Source organism: Corticium candelabrum, chromosome 7, assembly GCF_963422355.1.
Source record: "Corticium candelabrum chromosome 7, ooCorCand1.1, whole genome shotgun sequence".
NCBI lineage: Eukaryota > Metazoa > Porifera > Homoscleromorpha > Homosclerophorida > Plakinidae > Corticium > Corticium candelabrum.
Genome location: NC_085091.1, coordinates 2,494,023 through 2,514,671, shown reverse-complemented (window position 1 = coordinate 2,514,671; position 20,649 = coordinate 2,494,023). Strand labels below are relative to the sequence as shown.

The 20,649-nt window shown below is 42.8% G+C and overlaps 4 protein-coding genes across 4 annotated transcripts; 2 read left to right on the top strand and 2 right to left on the bottom strand.

The window, feature by feature from the left end:
• Positions 1-317: 317 nt before the first annotated feature.
• On the top strand, positions 318-1,505 carry LOC134182470 (TNF receptor-associated factor 3-like). The gene is made up of 3 exons (XM_062649873.1): positions 318-368; positions 913-1,059; positions 1,131-1,505. The coding sequence occupies exons 1-3, from the start codon at positions 318-320 to the stop codon at positions 1,503-1,505; spliced, it is 573 nt and encodes a 190-aa protein (XP_062505857.1).
• An 8,558-nt stretch (positions 1,506-10,063) lies between these two features.
• On the bottom strand, positions 10,064-11,692 carry LOC134182439 (TNF receptor-associated factor 6-like). The gene has a single exon (XM_062649841.1). The coding sequence runs from the start codon at positions 11,667-11,669 to the stop codon at positions 10,320-10,322; it is 1,350 nt and encodes a 449-aa protein (XP_062505825.1). The 5' UTR covers positions 11,670-11,692; the 3' UTR covers positions 10,064-10,319.
• Positions 11,693-15,146: 3,454 nt separating this feature from the next.
• LOC134182468 (TNF receptor-associated factor 6-like) lies at positions 15,147-16,924 on the top strand. The gene has a single exon (XM_062649871.1). It carries the CDS (start codon positions 15,147-15,149, stop codon positions 16,653-16,655), a length of 1,509 nt encoding a protein of 502 aa, XP_062505855.1. The 3' UTR covers positions 16,656-16,924.
• A 1,603-nt stretch (positions 16,925-18,527) lies between these two features.
• Positions 18,528-19,007, bottom strand: LOC134182463 (uncharacterized). Its single transcript, XM_062649866.1, has one exon. It carries the CDS (start codon positions 19,005-19,007, stop codon positions 18,528-18,530), a length of 480 nt encoding a protein of 159 aa, XP_062505850.1.
• Between the last annotated feature and the right edge of the window lie 1,642 nt (positions 19,008-20,649).

Below are 20,649 nucleotides of genomic sequence, written 5' to 3'. Positions count from 1 at the left end.
TGTCAAAGTTTGGGGGCTACTCTAATGGGTTAACTACATACAGGACACGCGCCTAGACATTTTTGGGGGCCTATAGGCTGTTGCGTATATTCGACACTTGGCGAAGTGTTTGGGTTTTAATTGTCGGCCGGTATAGCTGGATGGCGGAAATGCATGTTTGAGGCCGGTAAGAGACTAGAATCTGGTTGCTGGCATCCGGATGTCGACGCGAAGTCACCGCGAATCTACTGAAATAATGTTACTGTACCATTGATTCTTAATTAATTGATTGAGCTGTTGTTGCATTGGCGAAAAAATTTCGTGGAAATTTGTCTTGCATGGACTATACGACGTTTGGAGTTATGCTGTTAGCAAAGAAAGAATCGAAGGTAAAACATAATCCTTGTGGCGGACGTATTTATACTTCAGATATGATGATGAATCATATTCAGATATGATGATGAATCATATCGTCCAGTAATCAGAGGCGACTCTCTCAATGTCTTCGGCTACGTTGATGGGATACATAGTAGTTGGATGTATATACTGTATATTTATATTTGTACATGTACACATGCCAAACGCTTCAAAACGATGTGGCAAGGTCTGCACCTGGAGGTCACATCAGCTATAATTTTCGGGACTGTTGCAGCCGACATGCGCAATTCGCGTCCTAACATGGCCGCCTGTGCTGGTGGATTTGATATGCACTTTGTTAAATCTCTTTGTGACCGACTGATATGCCCCGTCTGTCAGTTGGCAGCACGTGAACCAAGGATTACCGATTGTGGTCACCAGTTTTGTCTCGAGTGCTTGAGACCACTGATCAGACAAGGAAACCTAACATGCCCTGTTTGCAGAACGGAGCTGAAACAAACAACATGGTGAAACGCGAGATTCTGAGTCTGAAAATTGTTTGCTCTAAATTGCAAGGAAAGCTGTGCATGGATTGGTGAACTGAGACAGCGAGATGAATACAAACAGGAATGTGAGTATATCGTTCAACCGTGTGACAATAACTGTGGAGATAATGTAATGAGGAAGGACATGGACAAGGAGAATGAGTGCAACCGCCGGATGGTGGGCTGTTGCTATTGTAATGAAGAACTAGAAATAGATGTTTGTCTGGTCATTATGAAACATATGCCAAGTATCCTGTTTCTTGTCCTCATCATTGTGGAGTGCTGATTGCTAGGGAATGTATGAAAATGCACACCAGTAGAGAGGGCGAGTGTCCTAACGGTCCTCTACAGTGCGATTTTGCATCTGTTGGATGCCAATTCATTGGGACCGAAGCGAAATTACAAAATCATTTAGAAAGAGACACCATGAGTCATCTTAGCCTAGCTATGAAATCACTGTATAATGTCACAGAAAATTTGGCAAAGTCAGAGATGAAGCAGCAAGAGACAGAAATGAAACTTGTAAGAATGAAAGATACTCAGCTTCAGTTCCATGCAGCATCACATCACAGAACAATTGGCAAAGTCAGAGAAGAAGCAGCAGGAAACGGAAAAGAAACTTGAAGGAATCAAAGATTCTCAACTTAAGCTTCAGAACAAAGTGACAGAACAATTGGCAAAGTCAAACAAGAAGCAGCAAGAGACAGAAAAAAACTTGCAAGAATGAATGATTCTCAGTTTCAGTTTCAGCATGATGTCACAGAACGATTGGCAAAGTCAGAGAAGGAACTTGCAAAAATAAAAGAATTTCTGCCTGTTCAACTTCAGTTTAGGCATTATTTCACAGGACAGTTGACAAAGTTAGAGAAACAACAGCAGGAAAAAGAATTGGAACTTACAAGGATTATAAAAGCTTTGTCTTTGTCTGTTCAACTGCCATTGCAATGTATTACATACTGGACAAAAATGGATTAGATGGGTCACTTCAATCATCAAAGTTTGTAAGAGCTTTGTTGAGAGAAAGAAATGAGTTGTCATTTATGGTATCGGAGACAATAGTCTATCTCTGGAAGATCGAGTGGTCAAAGTACGTGAAACGTGCAGCTCACCCTTTGTCAAAGCAGGTGAGATATTCTGACTTTTTCTCCAGGCAGCAGCCGCGTTCCTCCTATTCTGCTGTTATTCACTCTGCCAAATTTCACGCAGGATTTTCAGGATTGCAACTACAAATTCGGATCTATCTTGACAAGTCAACGTTTACTTCAGCAATAATGTGCTGTAGTTGTCACTGTGACCTTGACTTGCATCAAACGACTTTTTGTCTAGTCACTACCCTGTTGCATCAGGAATCTGATGGAGATCAGAATCGAAAACAGCAATTTCTTATGACACTGCCGTCACGCTCATTAGTGACCTGTAGTTTTGAAGGTGATCAAAAAGAAGACATAACACCTGAACAGTTTGTATCAAATGATGAGCTTTTCAATTCAAACGGTTGGCATAAAGCCAATATACAATATCATATTTTTAGGCTTGAACGCTACATTAATAATACTGATATGCCTTTGCTGTCATTATACATTTTTAGCAGTTCATTAAAAAAATTTATGTTGTTTTTTGGATGTTACTAACTTCCTGGTCTAGTTCTAATGTGTGACAATAGTGAAGATTTTCTCGAAAATGAAAACGTACATAGATGTTGTGTGGGTGCATGCCTCTACAGCTGCTTGTGATCACCATCCTGTGCCTAGACGGCTTTGCACAAATTTTGAAGGAACACTGATCAATCAGATCGAGTTTGAGCTAGAGCAAGAGGGCCAGTGGACTGATAGAACAAAACTAAGTGGGAACGCTGTTTCAACAATTTTTCCTCATGAAGCAACAACGTAAACCAAGCAGAAAACCTATAGCCATATATCCAAAGAGCGGGCAGCGGTCAGGAGCATAGAAACGTCTGCAAAACCGGTGTGATAAGGAAAAGGCTACTAGTCGCTTTAGATTGTTTATCTGTATGCTGTAAATTTCTCGCCGGAAGGATGTAGGTGGAGATGGTATGGCTATGGGAGACTAGGTGGATTTGACGTTCTCTTGGTTGAACCTCTATCTGCCTACTGACGTCCCCATCTGTCAATTGGCAGCACGAGAACCAAGGATGACCGATTGTGGTCACCAGTTTTGTCTCAAGTGCTTGAGACCACTGATCAGACATGGAAACCTAACAAGCCCTGTTTGCAGAAGAGAGCTGAGTATATCGGAGATCTATCCAAACAACATGGCGAAACGCGAGATTCTGAGTCTGAAGATTGTTTGCGCTAAATGCAAGGAAGGCTGTGAATGGATTGGTGAACTGAGACAGCGAGATGAGCACAAATAGGAATGTGAGTATATCGTTCAACCCTGTGACAATAGTTGTGGAGAGAATGTAATGAGGAAGGACGTGGACAGTCACAAGAAGAATGAGTGCAACCTCCGGATGGTGGGCTGTTGCTATTGTGATGGAGAACTAGAATACGAGCAGTTGTCTGGTCATTATGAAACGTGTATCAAGTATCCTAGGCCTGTTGCTTGTTCTCATCAGTGTGGAGTGCAGATTGCTAGGGAATGTATGAAAATGCACACCAGTAGAGAGGGTGGGCGTCCAAACAGTCCTCTACAGTGTGATTTGTATTTGCTGGATGTCAATTCATTGGGACTAAAAAGAAATTACAAAATCATTTAGAAAGGGACACCAAAACTCATCTCAGTTTAGCTATGAAATCACTGCACATTGTCACAGAAAGATTGACAAAGTCAGAGCAGAAGCAACAAGTAACCATAATGGAACTTGCTAGAAAGAAAGACTCTCAGCTTCAGTTCCAGCACGATGTTACAAAACAATTGTCAAAGTCAGAAAAGAAGCAGCAGGAGACAGAAAAGCAACTGGCAAGAATGAAATCCTTTCAACTTCAGCTCCAAAACGACATCACAGAACGATTGGCAAAGTCAGAGAAGAAGCAGCAAGAGACAAAAAATAAACTTGCAAGAATGAATGACTCTCAGCTTCAGTTTCAGCACGATGTCACAGAACAATTGGCAAAGAATTTCTGCCTGATCAACTTCAGTTAGGCATTATTTTACAGGACATTTGACAAAGTTAGAGAAACAGCAACAGAAGAAAGAATTGGAACTTACAAGGATGGTAGAAGCTTTGTCGTTTGTTGGTCACCTACCTTTGCATTGTATTACATACTGGACAAGAAATTGATTCGAAAGGTCACTTCAATCGTCAAAGTTTGTAAGAGCTTTGTTGAGAGAAAGAAATGAGTTGTCATTTAAGTTATCAGAAACAATAGCCTATATCTGGAAGATAAAGTATTCATAGTACCTGAAAATTCCTAACCCTTTCACCTGTTATCCTGTTGCTATTTACTCTACCCAATTTTACGCGGGAGTTGCAGGATTGCAACTAGAAAATCTGATCTATCTTGACAAGTCAACGTTTAGTGCAGCAATAGAGTGCAGTCGTTACTGTGACTTGAAGCAAACGACTTTTTGTCTAGACACTACCCTTTTGCATCAGGAATATGATGGAGATCAGAGTAGAAAACAGCAATTTCTTATGACACTGCCGTCACGCTCATTAGTGACCTGTAGGTTTTAAAAAGGTGATCAAAAAGAAGACATACCACTTGAACAGTTTGTATCAAATAATGAGCTGCTAGTCACGTTTCGATTCAAACGGTTGCCATAAGGTCAGTATGCAATATCATTTAGACGTTCGACCGTCACTGTTTAGCTTTTACAAATAGCTTCATCATTCTGTATGCTAGACTAGTAAAATAGTATTTTAACTTGAATGTTTTCGGCACTTTGGTAGTAAAATCATTTTAGAGGATTTTAGTTATTTGCCTAATTACATTGAACTTGCTAGGGTGTGCTGTGGGGATGGTCCGGCCATTTAATTTCTACATTTCAATTTTCATGTTTTCATTATTCAATTTTCGAATTTTAGTTAATTTTTTACAAAAGTTTAATTTTTAGTTTTTACTTGCATTCTTATTTAAAATTTTTGTGTTTATTAAATTTTAACTTTTAATTTTTTATTTTTTATTTTATTTTTTATTTTTTTGTAAAATGGTTTTCATCTTTTGATGTTTGATTCCTGTGATCTTTAGATTTCTTTTAAAGTTTGATTTTTAGGCATTTATGTGATCAAAACTAGAAACTTGAACGCGCAGTTCGCTTTTCTATTTCTAACATGAATAGAAAATAGAAAATTGAAATGACCGATGACACTAGGCACAGCAGGGGTCTCAGCGGGGCTTCCATTCGTACGCGTGTCCCAGGATATCACATTTCCAACACACAAGCAGTTGTTTGTTTCTACTTTACTTTCCGTCACTTGCCAAACCACGTTGGCAACTCTTGACAACTCCACTCTGACACACAACGTTGTGCCACTGACTACCGCGGTTCTTAGCTGTGTAGGTACGTGCATTGTACACGACACGCTACCTTTACCGTAGATGAACCGGTTGGAAGGGAAATGCTATGCTAGATAGGCTCCCCACTAGCTAGCGGATCGCCGAGTTGGCAACTGTAGTGACGAAGTATACGGAGCGACGTTTGTTGTCTAGGAAAAATCGAGACACAACTAAAACATCGAAATCGTCAACCTACTACAATTAATTAAGTAGTAGACTTCGCGCTTTCACGGGCACACTCGAGATGTAGCACACGGTACCGGTACCGTATACCAGGGTGGGTGTGGTACTCTATAGCAGGTCACATTTCTCATTTGCATGACGTCGCACAACTCACCAAGTAAACAGACATGCACTTCCATCGTTTTCTACAACGCCTTCTGAACTCTATTTGAAGTCAACTCAATTGAACTGTATTTGCTCAACTCAACTCAATTAATTAACTCAACTAGCTAACATAGAACAGTGTGCGGCTACAACTGAAAGAACATGGTCGTAGCTAGTCAGCTACAGCTACAGCTAGTTACTACCCGATAAGTAGACTACTATGTCAATGCTAGGTATAGCTACTAGAGTCAATAGTGCTAGACAATGATTGTAGATCGAGTTCTACCGTGTCACTCGATGATCTCTGGGCTGTCATTGTCGGCGCGTAGGTTCACATCGGTCGGTAGTCGTCAATCGTTAGTAAATCATTTTAGTGTGCGTGTGGAGACGATGGACAGGCAACGACGGTTAAGCGGACCATCTGACATGGCGACCATTTTTCGAGGAACGCAAGAGCTGCTAATGAAATTGTCTGACGTGAGCAGTTTGTGACTGTCTCGAGTTTTCATAGCAAATCAATTTGTACACAGCGCGAACAGCTTTTGATGTTAAAACAATCATACAATGTTAACTAATTAATTAAGATGATCGACAGAATTCAGTGTTGCGTATCACTGTGTAGGTAGAAGTCATTTACCTGAAAAGAGAGGATGGAAACGAGGCGGCAATATTTTCCTAGACTGGAGGTCGATTCCACGGACTCCGGCTAGTCATCGCTATAAACTCTACGGCGACCCACTCTTGGAAGAGTTGAATGTGTCCGATGCCTCGTCGTTTTCGCACAGTCGTCGCCTACAGCTGCAGCCAGTTGTAGGTGTAATCAGTGAAGCAAGTCTCCATACTGCTAGGACCGCAACAGCTCCAGCACCCGGAACTTCATGGACGCCGGCGCCGTCTTCCTCTTGGTCTGCGTCTAGATCGGTAGCGCCGAGCAGCAAGAAAGCGCGGTTGCAATCTGCAGTCAGAGAAATCAAGAAGAGTGTTGACCTGTGGTCTGTGGAAGTCGTTCGAAACAAGCTGCAGCTAGCCGAAGTACGTTCGCAGACGTACACGTTCGCTTGCCGAAAGTGACGTCAGCCTACTACATGTTACTGACTTAGTTCAGAGTCACTTCGAAGCTCAAGGTGTTGTTTTGTGTGACGACCGAATTATCCTAGTGGACAACCGCGGCGTACCGTTTGCATATGACGACGGAACAAGAGGTAGGATGTACGTTACATCTATGCATGTACAGTATGCATGACGAGGTGTTTACATATAGGAGTCTGCAGCATGCAGTGCCGTCTTCTTTAATTCGTCTGCATGAACATGTCGATCACCCTAAAGCCTTGCATGCTCAAATCTACTAGCAAGCATACATGCACTCTAGCTGGTATCTATATACGTTTTAACTAATTAATCTAGTTGCTTTGGATGCATGCAGACGTCGACTTTTGGAAGGCACCGTCTCGAAGAATCTGTGCGGTACTCCAGTCGGACTATGACTCACTGAAGTGCTACGTCGATTCTATACGAGGCGGCAACGATCAAAAGAAAACGAGCTCTATCGGCCACCGCCTCTTTCAACAGCGTTTGGTTACGGCAAGCTGCAGTCTTTGAGCTCGAGCACTCATGCCTCATCTCAGGATATGGATACCCTTTTCAAAATCGACGGCGAAGTACAGTGTAGAAGACGTGCTAACTCATCTCGGCCGCCTGGAGTCCAGCTTCAAACGAGTACACGAGTGACTCGAGAACATCGAAGACAAGATGGAGCAAGTAACTCGCAATCGGTTGCCATCGAAACGACGCACTAAATCTAAAGCAGCGACAACAGCAGCAAGAATGATGCGTTGCAAGATTTGTCACCTGCTTAGCAGAAGTCCGATAACAGTGTCTATTTGCTACCGACAATGGCTCGGCTGCGAACGTTGCACTTCTCAATGCTCGCGTTGCCCACTTTGCAACGCTACGTGGTCAGACGACAAACGTCCGCTGTCTCTTCACGGTTTCGACGACATGAAAGAGAACAAAAAAGAAGTGCTAAATGAACTTGGGAGCGACGTAGCTCACGACGACAGCTCGTCGGACACGGAACTGCCAATTGTGTTTCCATCTACCACAACCCAAGGTGTCGGTGCCTCCTCGTCACGCAGCTTGACTGCAGATATGAACGTACACGCCGACAATGACAGCCCAGAGATCATCGAGTGACACGGTAGAACTCGATCTACAATCATTCTACAATTCTGTCGATCACCTTAATTAATTAGTTAACATTGTATGATTGTTTTAACATCAAAAGCTGTTCGCGCTGTGTACAAATTAACTTGCCTTGAAAACTCGAGACAGTCGCAAACTGCTCACGTCAGACAATTTCATTGGCAGCTCTTGCGTTCCTCGAAAAATGGTCACTATGTCGGATGGTCCGCTTAACCGTCGTTGCCTGTCCATCGTCTCCACACGCACACTAAAATGATTTACTAACGATTGACGACTACCGACCGATGTGAACCTACGAGCCGACAATGACAGCCCAGAGATCATCGAGTGACACGGTAGAACTCGATCTACAAGCATTGTCTAGCACTATTGACTCTAGTAGCTATACTGTAGTAGCATTGACATAGTCGTCTACTTAGTAACTAGCTGTAGCTGTAGCTGACTAGCTATGACCATGTTCTTTCAGTTGTAGCCGCACACTGTTCTATGGTAATTGAGTTGAGTCGAGCAAATAGAGTTCAGTTGAGTTGACTTCAAATAGAGTTCAGAAGGCGTTGTAGAAAACGATGGACGAGCAAGTCTGTTTACTTGGTGAGTTGTGCGACGTCATGCAAATGAGAAATGTAACCTGCTATAGAGTACCACGCCCATCCTTGTATACGGTACCGGTACCGTGTACTACATTTATAGTGTGCCCGTGAAAGCGCACAGTCAACTGCTTAATTAATTGTCTGTATACTTCGACACCACAGTTGCCAACTCGACGATCCGCTAGTGGGGAGCCTATCTAACATATATTTGTAGCGTTTCCCCTCCAACCGGTTCATCTACGGTAAAGGTAGCGTGTTGTGTACAATGCACGTACCTACACAGCTAGGGACCGCTGCATTCACTGGCACAACGTTGTGTGTCAGAGCGGAGTTGTCAAGAGCTGCCAACGTGGTTTGGCAAGTGACGGAAAGTAAAGTAAAAACAAACACCTGCTTGTGTGTTGGAAATGTAATCTCCTGAGACACGCGCACAAATGGAAGCCCTGCTGAGACCCGCTAAGACCCCCGCTGTGTCTAGTGTCTTCAGTCACTTCAATTTTCTATTTTCTATTCATGTTAGAAATAGAAAAGCGAACTGCACGTTCAAGTTTCTAGTTTTGAGCATGTAGGTGCCTAAAAATCAAAACTTTAAAAAATAAATCTAAAGATCACAAGAATCAAACATCAAAAGATGAAAAACCATTTTACAAAAATAAAAAGGAGAATAAAAATAAAAAAAAATAAAATTTAATGAACACAAAATTTTTAAATATGAATGCAAGTGAAAATAAAAAATAAAAATAAAAAATTAATTTTTTTTACAAAAATTAAATAAAAATTGAAAATTAAAAACGAAAACCTAAAAATTGAAATGTAGAAAATTAAATGGCCAGACCATCCACTGACCCTGTGGCTTGATTCAGTCTAAACAAACAATGCAGCTTTATTGATGACGAATGAGAGTCTGCAATGGGCTAAATACCGATTTACCTTGCGGTTATTATAAATTTCTAGCAAATTAAGTAAAATTTAAATTTTGTGATTTCAATTTTACTCTAAAACGAACTTACTGGTTTAAGTTTAAATGTGTGGAAATCCTGAAAGTTCTCTCGAAGATGAATCTTGCAATGGACTATGGATATTGTGCGTGCATACCTTTTATTTTGAAGGAACACTGATCAATCAGACTTTTGAGCTAGAGCCAGTGGACTGATAGAACAAAATTAGGTGGAACGCTGTTCTACACTTTCCCTTACAAGCAACAACGTAAACCAAGCAGAAAACTTATCCCTACTAGCAAGAAGCCCAGTACAGCAGTTGTGAATAGTTTGAAACCAGTCTTGTCTTGACGATAAAGGCTACTCTTGCTCGGCTGGATAATTAAGTCACGTCATGCAACATTTCACACGTACAGTACTGTACATGTAGACTCATACCCAGTCCTCTCCACGCGCGCGCTCCACGTGTTTTAGCAACTGGGTACGAGTCTACTATACATGTACTGTACTGACATGCCACTCTGTCACGCCCATTACTCGTATATATACTCTTGTAGGGTACTAGAGATCACAGACGGAAGCAAACAAACTCAAGCACTGCAGGACGCTGCATGCATTTGCTGTGCCAATGTTGGTGTACATGACTACAAAGAAATTGACGGTTTAGATTAGTATGACATCGGTCAGAAGCGTATAATTCTAAACGTCTGCAAAAACAGCAATGTGATAAAGAACATTCAGTGACTGCATCTGCATTTGTACACCACTGAGAACAGGAAACGAAAGCAGAGCAAACGGTAAAGAACGCTTGTTTTTAACTGCTAAAACGTTCAATTAAAACGCTAACAATTTATGTATACTTATTACATCTTTTCAATTAATATCAATTTTCACGACATCTCCTCTTGAAACTTGATACTAACGATTCCATAATTTCAATTGAAATACAATCAATATGTAGTCTTCCAGTACGTATATCCCATCTCCACGGAACTTCAGAAGAACCTGTTTATTATCCACATCCAAACGTCCTTGTCCCAACGTTCTTCCCATCCAGTTACTAGAGAAGTCAAGAGTTACGCCTTTATTTACTTTTCTACTTGCAGGACTCTGATCTAGCAAGGTAATCCACACCCTAAGTTGATGATCTATCTTCCAGTCTTTACGTAAAATATTCACTGACAATGAACTACATGACTGAGTAGAAAGCTGGATCAACAAATTCATGCCTTTTGCATTACGTACTCTGCGTTCACACGCATGACCTGAGCTACAGATTTCTGACCACTTGATCATCCAAAGGTGAGCAGAACTGACGTCTGATAACTCACAAAAAAATGCTTTATTTTTACCTAGTACAAACCTTGCAAACTCTGCTGATAGCAAAGACCTTTCCAAGCCATCAATCATAAAAGACCTCATCATTATTTGTGTCTTTTCCTCTGCCTCTTTCCATTGCTTTTCAGCCATTGCCAGCTTTTTTTCAGTCTCTTCTAGCTGATTTTCTGTCTCTTCTTGCTTTTTCTCTGCATTGACCAATCTTCCTGCTAAGTTTCTTACTGATTGCATAGCTAAACTAAGGTGACTGACTGTCTCACTGTTCAAATGATGTTGTAACGCCTTTCTATTTCCAATGAACTGACATCCAGCAGTTTCAAAATCACACTTTAGAGAACTTTTAGGACACTCACCCTCCTTGCTAATATGCGTCTTCAAGTCTTTCCTAGCGACTTGCACTCCACACAGATAATGACAGGCAACAGGATACTTGTCACATATCTTGTAGTGATCAGCTAGCTGCCTAGATTCCAAACGGCTATCACAGTAATCGCAGCCTACCATTCTTCTGCTACACTCAGACTTTTTATGTTTCTTGATGTCCTTCCTCAATACAGACTCTTCACAAAAATTGTCGCATACTTCTAGCACATGGCCGCACTCCTTGTTGTGCTCATCTCGCTGCCTCAGTTCGCCTTTCCATGTACAGCCTTCCTCTTGCTTGTCGCAATAAATCATGAGATTCAGTATCGCACGTTTAGCCATGTTGTTTGGATAGATCTCCGCTTCCTTTAACTCTGTCCTGCATACAGGACATGTCACGTTTCCATCCCTAGTAAGGGGCCTCAAACAATCAAAGCAGAACTGGTGACCACAGTCGGTAAGTCTTGGTTCTCGCGCGGCAACCTGGCAAATGGGGCACGTCCATTGATCGTGGAGAGGTTCAACAAATCGAGCGTCAAAGCCTTCTCGTCTGCCTGCAGCGGTCATGACTATCTTTCTAGTCTTAGCACGAGGACTCAAATTACGCATGCCTGCATATTTTTGACAAAAGTTCCCGGCCGTCAAGACTTATACTATAGGTAGTTACGTAATTACTGTAGCTAGAACAGTTAGTGCCAACGTATGGTATTGGGCTTTGAGTTTTCTGAAGAAGGGATGTGTATATAGGCAACAGAATTAAGCCCGTTTGCTAGATTATTCTGACACTGCTTAATATTAGCGTCAGGATCACGTGATTATCAGAGTGAATATAGTCGTGTTGCCGCGACATGAGCAGACGCGAAAGTACAAGTGAAGCGTAAACTCATGCATGACAAGAAAAAATCGTTGAGCCGCAACGAAATCGATCGCGACAAGACAAAACAGTGTCTCCAACTTTTGCATCGAACTAAAAAAAATTGAAATAGCAATTTACAAATTCAAAAATAAAAAACCCGCTTTGTATATATAAACTTGAACAAAACTCATCGTCTTGCAATCAACCAGCTAGTGCCGAGCACAGAAATTTGGATATTTTAAATTAATTAATTAAAACAGTTGTTACTCTCACTCAGAATGTAACAACGTGATTAGCAAATTCAACTAACTGTAGTTTGGAACCAGTGAGTCTTGTCTTGAACGACTACTCTTTACTCAGCTGCTGCTATAGACGATATTCGGGGGGGGGCGGAGCTTCTAGAGCATGCGCAACCTCGAGGGTAACACGCACGTTTCGCCGATCTCGCTTTACACAAAGTCCACGTTTCCGGGTCTGCTTCTGGACCGTGGATCATCTTGCCGTTGACTGGGCTTTGTAAGTAAGTTCACTACTTACCATTTCGTGCATCTTGTGAGAAACTTTGCCTGCGTAGAGACGCGTAGGAAGCCATTTCTTGAGTACGGCTTCTCAAGGGTAAGAGACTGCTGTTCAAGCTGAAGTCGCCTAATTCACATTCTGAACAGATACACATGGAGCGGAAAGACAGATTACTCATTGCCTAGTGATGGATTAGTTTTAGCGAGTGAAATCATGTCACCTGGGAACCCATTTGGGGTAACCAGACATGTAGGACGTTCCGCGTTGTTTCTAGGCAGTCTAGCTTGCTTCTGTATATATGTAATTCGCCAAGTCGAAGATGTTACTACGATAACTTGCACTCGATAGGTACTGACGCAGATCAGAGTATCGTACACGTACACTACAGTCTGTATATTAGCACTAGCTGCCAGTCCCAGCAACAGTTATGTCTACAAAACACACACGCACTAGCTATTTCATAGCTGTAATGTCTAAATCAGAAAGCAGATGCTGTTCTACCTCATTTGCAGGTGCAGTTGATCAAGACGTGTATCTACAGTCTAGCTAGTGATCCTAGAGAAGTGAAGATGTTGATTGTCGAAAATGTCACTGAGGCTGAAGCTGATGGTTTACGTCAGATAATTAAACAGCAAGCAAATGAAATAGTGGAACTTGAAACAAGATTAGAGTTCTCGAGTAAGACCTTACATCGGCAAAGTCTGAGCAAGGAATCGCTCAACACACTGCCAAATGCTAGAATCAAGTTTTACAGGTTTTGTGTTGATAAATGTGCTTGATACAGTGTGGAGTTGAATTGAACCAGCAGCCAAGACTATTACTCTGTATAGCAAACCAAAAATCAGGCCAAGGTACATCAATTAAGTGATGTAAGCTCATGAGCTCACCGCCTTCCATGAAGGGTTAAGTAGGCTAGACGAATTCTTGCTAACTCTAGTTCGACAAGATACACAGTTTCACAGTTCAGGAACGCTAGATGGGGGAAACAAGTAGTGCTATTGATATGATTCAGCCACACAATGCGTCACGTTCGGTTACCCCGAATGGGTCCCCCTACCGCAAAATCTTCACCTGATAAAACTTCCATCGCTAGGCAATGAGTAATCTGTCTTTCCACTCCACGTGTATCTGTTCAGAATGTGAATCAGGCGACTTCATCTTGAACAGCAGTCTCTTACCCTCGAGAAGCCGTACTCAAGAAATGACTTCCTACGCGTCTCTACGCAGGCAAAGTCTCTCACAAGATGCACGAAATGGTAAGTAGCGAACTTACTTACAAAACCTAGTCAACGGCAAGATGATCTACGGTTCAGAAGCAGACCCGGAAACGTGGACTTTGTGTACAGCGAGATCGGCGAAACGTGCGTGTTACCCTCGAGGTTGTGCATGCTCTAGAAGCTCCGCCTCCCCCCCCGAATATCGTCTATTCTACTGTAACTAGTTAAGTTTTCAAAATGTACCCCGTGCAACATTTCACACGTACAATGTATGAATGGTTGTGTACTTAATAGCATCTCAAATACCTTTGTAAACTAACTATATTTGCAAAGTCAAGTAAAAGTTTTGCACTGTCAACATTGCAGGGCTATTCTTTCACGCTCTAACATTACTAGAGTTGGTAATTCAGCGGTAGCTGTGCCATGTCATTGTTGATGTATATATATATATATATATATATATATATATAAAGGAGAGGTGTCTGTCTGTCTGTCTGTCTGTCTGTCTGTCTGTGTGCCCGTACGTACGAGCGTCTCTCGAAGACGGCGAGTCCGATCTCGGCCGAATTTCGCTCGCGCACGCCGAATTCATTCAGGTCGAAAGTCAGACCGCGTTCGTCTTCCTGACTTCTCCCACGACGACGCCGTTTCCCGCCGATCGCGCTCGCTTCCGCTCGCGCGCCAATATCTCCGGAACGGCGCATCGTGTCTCCACCGAATTTAGACTGCCCGTTCCCGACGTCGGACGGTACGCGCCGAGCGTGTCGTCTATTGCCGGCGACGTCGGGAAAAGGAAGATATTCTTGCTGATATCCGGGTCTCGAAAAAATACGCACACAGTAGTTTGCCAGTCTGCGACCGTCGAAGAGCTGCCGTGTTTGATGCACCTGTTCCCCGAAACGCCAGCAACGTCTTCGAAGAGACGACGTTCAGCGGGACCGTCGAAATGACGACAGTCGGTACGCGTCGTGACTTCGTTAGATACGGAGCTGCCGTGTTTGATGCACCTCTTCCCCGCTATAATCTCTACCTATAAAGGCGACCTGTCTCTCCTCCATTTCCGTGTTGTATTGGCTCTATGACAAACGTGTGTGTCAACTGCGGCGCTATGAAGTGGAAAGGAGACGCACCTGGCATGTGTTGTCCCCTGGGCGAAGCCGGGCATTGGAGCTTGTATATATATAATTACTAAGAATTGACCGACATATCTACGCTATTCCAAGTAGAAGTAGACATGCAAGTAGTATTGAAAGAGCGGTATAAACGTCTGCAAAACAGCGGTCAGATAAAGAACAGGCTACTAGACACTTTAGATTGTATTTGTACTTATTATTACTACACTGCACACTGTACGAGTCACAAGGTCTGCGCCCCGAGGTCACACAGTGGTAATTTTCCGGATTTACGGGACTCTCACAGCCGACATGCGCAAACTCGTTCTCGTGTTGTATCATGGCCGCTCCTATTGCAGGTGGATTCGACGTTCACTTTGTTGAACCTCTCTGTGACCGACTGACATGCCCCATTTGTCAGTTGGCAGCACGAGAACCAAGGATTACCGATTGTGGTCACCAGTTTTGTCTCGAGTGCTTGAGACCACTGATCGTAGACAGCAACCTATCATGCCCTGTTTGCAGGACGGAACTGAAAGAATCGGAGATCTATCCAAACAACATGGTGAAACGCGAGATTCTGAGTCTGAAGATTGTATGCGGTAGATTCAAGGAAGGCTGTGCATGGATTGGTGAACTGAGACAGCGAGATGAACACAATCAGGAATGTGGGTACGTGGTTCAACCGTGTGACAATAATTGTAGAGAGAATGTAATGAGGAAGGACATGGACAGTCACAAGAAGAATGAGTGCAACCGTCGAGCGGTGGGCTGTTGCTATTGTAATGGAGAACTAGAATATGAGCAGATGTCTGGTCATTATAAAACATGTGCCAAGTATCCTGTTGCTTGTCCTCATCAGTGTGGAGTGCAGATTGCTAGGGAATGCATGGAAATGCACACCAGTAGAGAAGGTGAATGTCCAAACAGTCCCATTCAGTGCGATTTTGCATCTGTTGGATGCCAATTCATTGGGAAGAAAACGAAATTACAAAACCACTTAGAAAGAGATACCAAAACTCATCTCAGTTTAGCTATGAAATCACTCCACACAATGACAGAACGATTGGCAAAGTCAGAGAAGAAGCAGCAAGAGACAGAAAAGAAACTTACCAGAATGAAAGACTCTCAGCTTCAGTATCAGCACAATGTCACAGAACAATTGGCAAAGTCAGAGAAGGAACTTGCAAAAATAAAAGAATTTTTGCCTGATCAATTTAGGAATTATTTCACAGGACAGTTGACAAAGTTAGAGAAACAGCAACAGGAGAAAGAATTGGAACTTACAAGAATGGTAGAAGCTTTGTCGTTTCTTGGTCACCTACCCTTGCATTGTATTACATGCTGGACAAAAAATGGATTCGAAAGGTCACTTCAATCGTCAAAGTTTGTAAGAACTTTGTTGAAAGAAAGAAATGAGTTGTCATTCGAGTTATCAGAGACAATAGTCTATATCTGGAAGATAAAGTATTCAAAGTGCCTGAAAATTCCTAACCGTGCCGCCTGTTATCCTGTTGCTATTTACTCTACCCAATTTTACGCGGGAGTTTCAGAATTGCAACTACAAATTCTAATCTATCTTAACAAGTCAACGTTTACTTCAGCAATAGAGTGCACTCGTTATTGTAACTTTAACTTGAAGAAAACGACTTTTAGTCTAGTCACTACTCTTTTGCATCAGGAATCTGATGGAGATCAGAATAGAAAACAGCAATTTCTTATGACACTGCCGTCGCGCTCATTGGTGACCTGTATGTTTCAAGGTGATCAAAAAGAAGACATACCACTTAAACAGTTTGTATCAAATGATGAGCTCGTAGTCACCCTTCAATTCAAACGGTTGCCATAAGGCCACTAAGCAATATCATTTATACGCTTGAACGTCATCTTTTTTATGTTTAGCATTTTTAAAATAGGTAAATATAGTTCAGCATTCTGTAATGCTAGACTAGTAAATAGTATTCTAGCTTATGCTTTTTAGCATTCTGGTACTAAAACCATTTAGATGATTTTAGTTATTTGCCTATATAGTTACATTGAACTTGTTAGAGTGCATTGCAAGTCTAGTTGCGCATTTGCAGCATTTACAGTGGCTTGATTAAGCCAAAACAAACAATTGATGACGATTTGATTGTCTTAATATCGATTTTGCGATCATTATAAATTTTCAGCGATTAATTAAAATTTCAATTTTGTGTTTTGGATATTACTCTAGAACAAACTTCCTGGTCTAGTTCAAATGTGTGGCAGTAGTGGGTTCGGGAGTTTTCAAATACCGTTTTTAAAATACCTTTTTTGTATTGTGGAGATCTATAAAAACGCTATCGCTTGGGATTGCATGCAAAAAATGATAGTCAAATATTTTGTGGTCTCTAGTATCTTCCTCCCGTCTAGTATAGACCTGGTTATGATGCATGCAGCAGAAGAAGGCCATGAATCTGTTGTGCCACTATGTCGTGATTTGGGGGCTACCGACACCAAACAGACTATGCTGTGTGCTGAAAACAATGGTCACGAATCTATACTCCGTTTGTGCTACGATTGGGGTGCTGAAGATCTCGGTACTGTCATTGTGCACGCCCTGGTCACATTAGGATCGTGATTCTATGCCATAGATGGGGTGCAACCACCATCGAATGGGCCGCGCTAGGTGTTGGAGAAGGGGGCGCAAAGAAATTGTGCAAATGTGTTACATCTGGGCCAATATTGACTCAGATTGACCGTGCCAATGTGTCAATTTGGGGTGCAAATGTACCAGTTTGGGATCAGTTTTGAGGTCCAGTTTGAGGTGCAAATGTGCGGCCAATTTGGGATGCACACTTATGTCGTCACTGGTTCTCTATATAAGAACAGACCTGCCAGCATCACTACTGCCCCTACATAGCGGATAAAGTTTTATTTGTCTTGATTTTGGAGTTGGTGGCACTGGCTTACACCAAGGCTCATCATATGATTCCACGGTCTTCTCTGCATTCATGGCCTCGGAGGGAGGTTTCAGAACACACAATGCCGAGTCGAGCGCCGTGTGCCCGATAGACTCTAGGGTGTGTAGCTGTAAGAGACGGCTGAGCTCTTTGATTGGTGGGTTTAAGACTTTTAGTGCCTTTTCAAGACTCACCGAACTGAGGTGGCTCTCCTCGTGCAAACGCAACAGATGTTTGAGATTCTCCATATGCAAAAGGTTACATAAAAATGTTGTGCACTTGCAAAGCAGACGATTGGTACGGCATTGGCACCTACCTCAAACCCCGAGAGGTTATTCAGTGTTCCGACTGTAGGGTCTCTATTCACTACAACAAGCGATGTTGGTACTGAGCTCTCCACCCTTCTCCCAAGTTAAAGTGGATTATCCCATTCCTAAAAATTTGTATGTGGTGGGAAATTTTAAAAGGTGCGGGAGTATGAACACGTATGCAAGAGCTGTGGGCTCATCCACCAAGTAGAACAACCGCAAGCTGGGCCGCACGCTCACTATGTCCCAAATCTAAATACAACATGAAATACCACATTAGGAAACAACTACAACGATTCGATCTCACCGAGAATCAGAAGGGGCTGGTCGTGATGAGAACTCGACAGGTAGAGAGAATATAGTATAGTATCCACCAAAGAAAACTCATCAAATTGGATTTTCATCCTATCCAAGATATTCACACGTATGGGTATTCCATCGAGAAAACTCGATTCGAATACGACCAATCATGGGGGACCATTGTAGATCTCATCCAAGGGTGGTGAGGTTGTCCACCCAACTGTTGAATGTGTTGGGATATCCTTTCCATTTGACGAACGCTTGTGACCCTTTTTTCTCGATGCGAAACACATCCTGGGTCGTCTTCTGTAGCTCTGGCTCGTAGAAGAAGCCGTCTACGGGCTCACCATTCAAATCTTTGACCATACAGGTCACTGGGTTGGTATTCTGTATGTTGACGATCTCGAAAACTTCTTCGGTCCAGTTGGGTGTGTATCCCTTTTCAAAGGTGGTCTTTTTCTTGGTTATTCGAACACGATCACCTCCTTTGAACGTTGCAACGGGTTTGTGGGGTGTGTCACCATACAGATTATTCCAAATGATCGATTCGGTTCGTTTGTCGCTGGCTTTGGTGGGGCTAATTCGTATAGATCTGTGATACGAGGTATTGTATTTCTTCAACAATTTACCGAAAACGTCTATGTACCCATAGGTGTTATTGGCCGACATGTCTTTTTCCACATGCTTGTTTTTAGGGTTCGATTAGATCTTTCCACCACCACCGCTTCGCCCTCATTGTATGTGGAATATTTCTCGATGTCGTTATCTTCTAGCCAGTGATCCATGGTTCTATTGTAAAATTCACCACTTCGATCCACCCACAACCTACTGGGTTTTCTTTTTGGTATCGCGTCGAAAGCACGAACTATATTTTTATCCGTCTTGTACCAACGGAATAGACCACGCGTACTTGCTGAACACATCGATGATGTTGAGAAGATACTTGATTCCGTCGTTACATTTTTCGAGAAAGACTGTATGTCGACGAGATCCGCGGACCACGTGTCGTCCACACCTCCCACCCTGATGCGTCTTGTCGGAAACCACCGTTTCACTGGTTTATGGAGTTCTTCGGCTAGTTGGTCAGTCCAGGATACCTTTTTACCTCCACCGGTACCGGGTAGACGCAACCCCTTTCCGGCTCCACTATCAAATATCCCTTTGAGTAGCGGGTCGATAAGCAGTACTAGATATAATTCCACCCAATCCAGCACCCTCGATTTCGTTCCTCGACATAAATCTGGTTTTTGTGGTTTCAGACAACGGGCAAGTCGATCTCATCACTATCCTATTGTTCTTGGTCCGCATAGGAGTCAGATTCACTTCCGGAGTTTTTCTTTTACACCTCACACAGTACGACACTATGATTCTATATATACGACTACATTAAAAAGAGTTTACATAAAACCACCCACACGGCGTTCATTTCCCAACGACGGCACTTGGGTAAAGTCGAGCAAAATATCTTGCATGAAGCGTCATTTTCACCGATGAACGATAAAGTATAAGCAATAGTAACCACAAAGGACGCTATTTATATCGTGTAGCATGCTCGAATTGTACACGATGCCTTTTCCCAGCTTTTTCATAACCCGGTAGACACCCTCTGGAGATCGCATCCCGAAACTATCAAAGTATTCCACATCTCGTGTCTTGGAGTCGTTATAGATGGCCACCCCATGGGTTCCATCACCATCAAAGTAGTCTTCTAGGTTGATGACTAAAGACGTATCGGCTTTGGGTTTGTTCGGAAGGGTGTCTTTATTGTAGGTGCCTCTATAGTTGTCTACCCCACGATTCTCGAGTGCCTCGTTGATCTGTAAATTGGTTAGAGGCCTCCACGCCTTCGTCTCTTTTTCCATAGCCAACGGTGTCCGGTAACATCAATCCTTTGCCCCCTCTTCTGGCTCCGCTACCGATACCCAACGTGTTTAATATGAGAGGTGCTGCTAAGCCGGTCAACAACGCGCCCAGAAATCCACCCTTCTAAGTCGCACCCTTTTTATTGGTTGCACCCTTTCTCGCATCACGGCGAACCGCACCATCACCACTGGTAGCTTTCTTGGTGTCTCCAGAGATAGCACCCAATGCTGACGCAAGAGTTAGAGTGCCAAGCACCGCGCGGGCAAGTTTGAGGATTTTAGGTGCAAATTTAACTATTATTGAGCTAATCGATCCACCGGTTTTAGCGATGTGCGACTTGGAGAGTTGCAAATCAATGTTCCGCCCCTGGGTCTTTGCCTCTGTGATCTTGTTGTATTGAGTCCGGGTTATATTCAAGATTCAAGACATCTCCTCCCGATAAAACTGT

Excerpts from the sequence above, each read along its gene's own strand:
- LOC134182470 (XM_062649873.1), top strand. The coding sequence starts at position 318 with ATGGACTATACGACGTTTGGAGTTATGCTGTTAGCAAAGAAAGAATCG. Across the intron at positions 369-912 it reads TAGCAAAGAAAGAATCGAAG|GAAAGCTGTGCATGGATTGG; the intron begins GTAAAACATAAT and ends CTAAATTGCAAG. Across the intron at positions 1,060-1,130 it reads ATGAGTGCAACCGCCGGATG|TATCCTGTTTCTTGTCCTCA; the intron begins GTGGGCTGTTGC and ends ACATATGCCAAG.
- LOC134182439 (XM_062649841.1), bottom strand. The coding sequence starts at position 11,669 with ATGACCGCTGCAGGCAGACGAGAAGGCTTTGACGCTCGATTTGTTGAA.
- LOC134182468 (XM_062649871.1), top strand. The coding sequence starts at position 15,147 with ATGGCCGCTCCTATTGCAGGTGGATTCGACGTTCACTTTGTTGAACCT.
- LOC134182463 (XM_062649866.1), bottom strand. The coding sequence starts at position 19,007 with ATGTCGGCCAATAACACCTATGGGTACATAGACGTTTTCGGTAAATTG.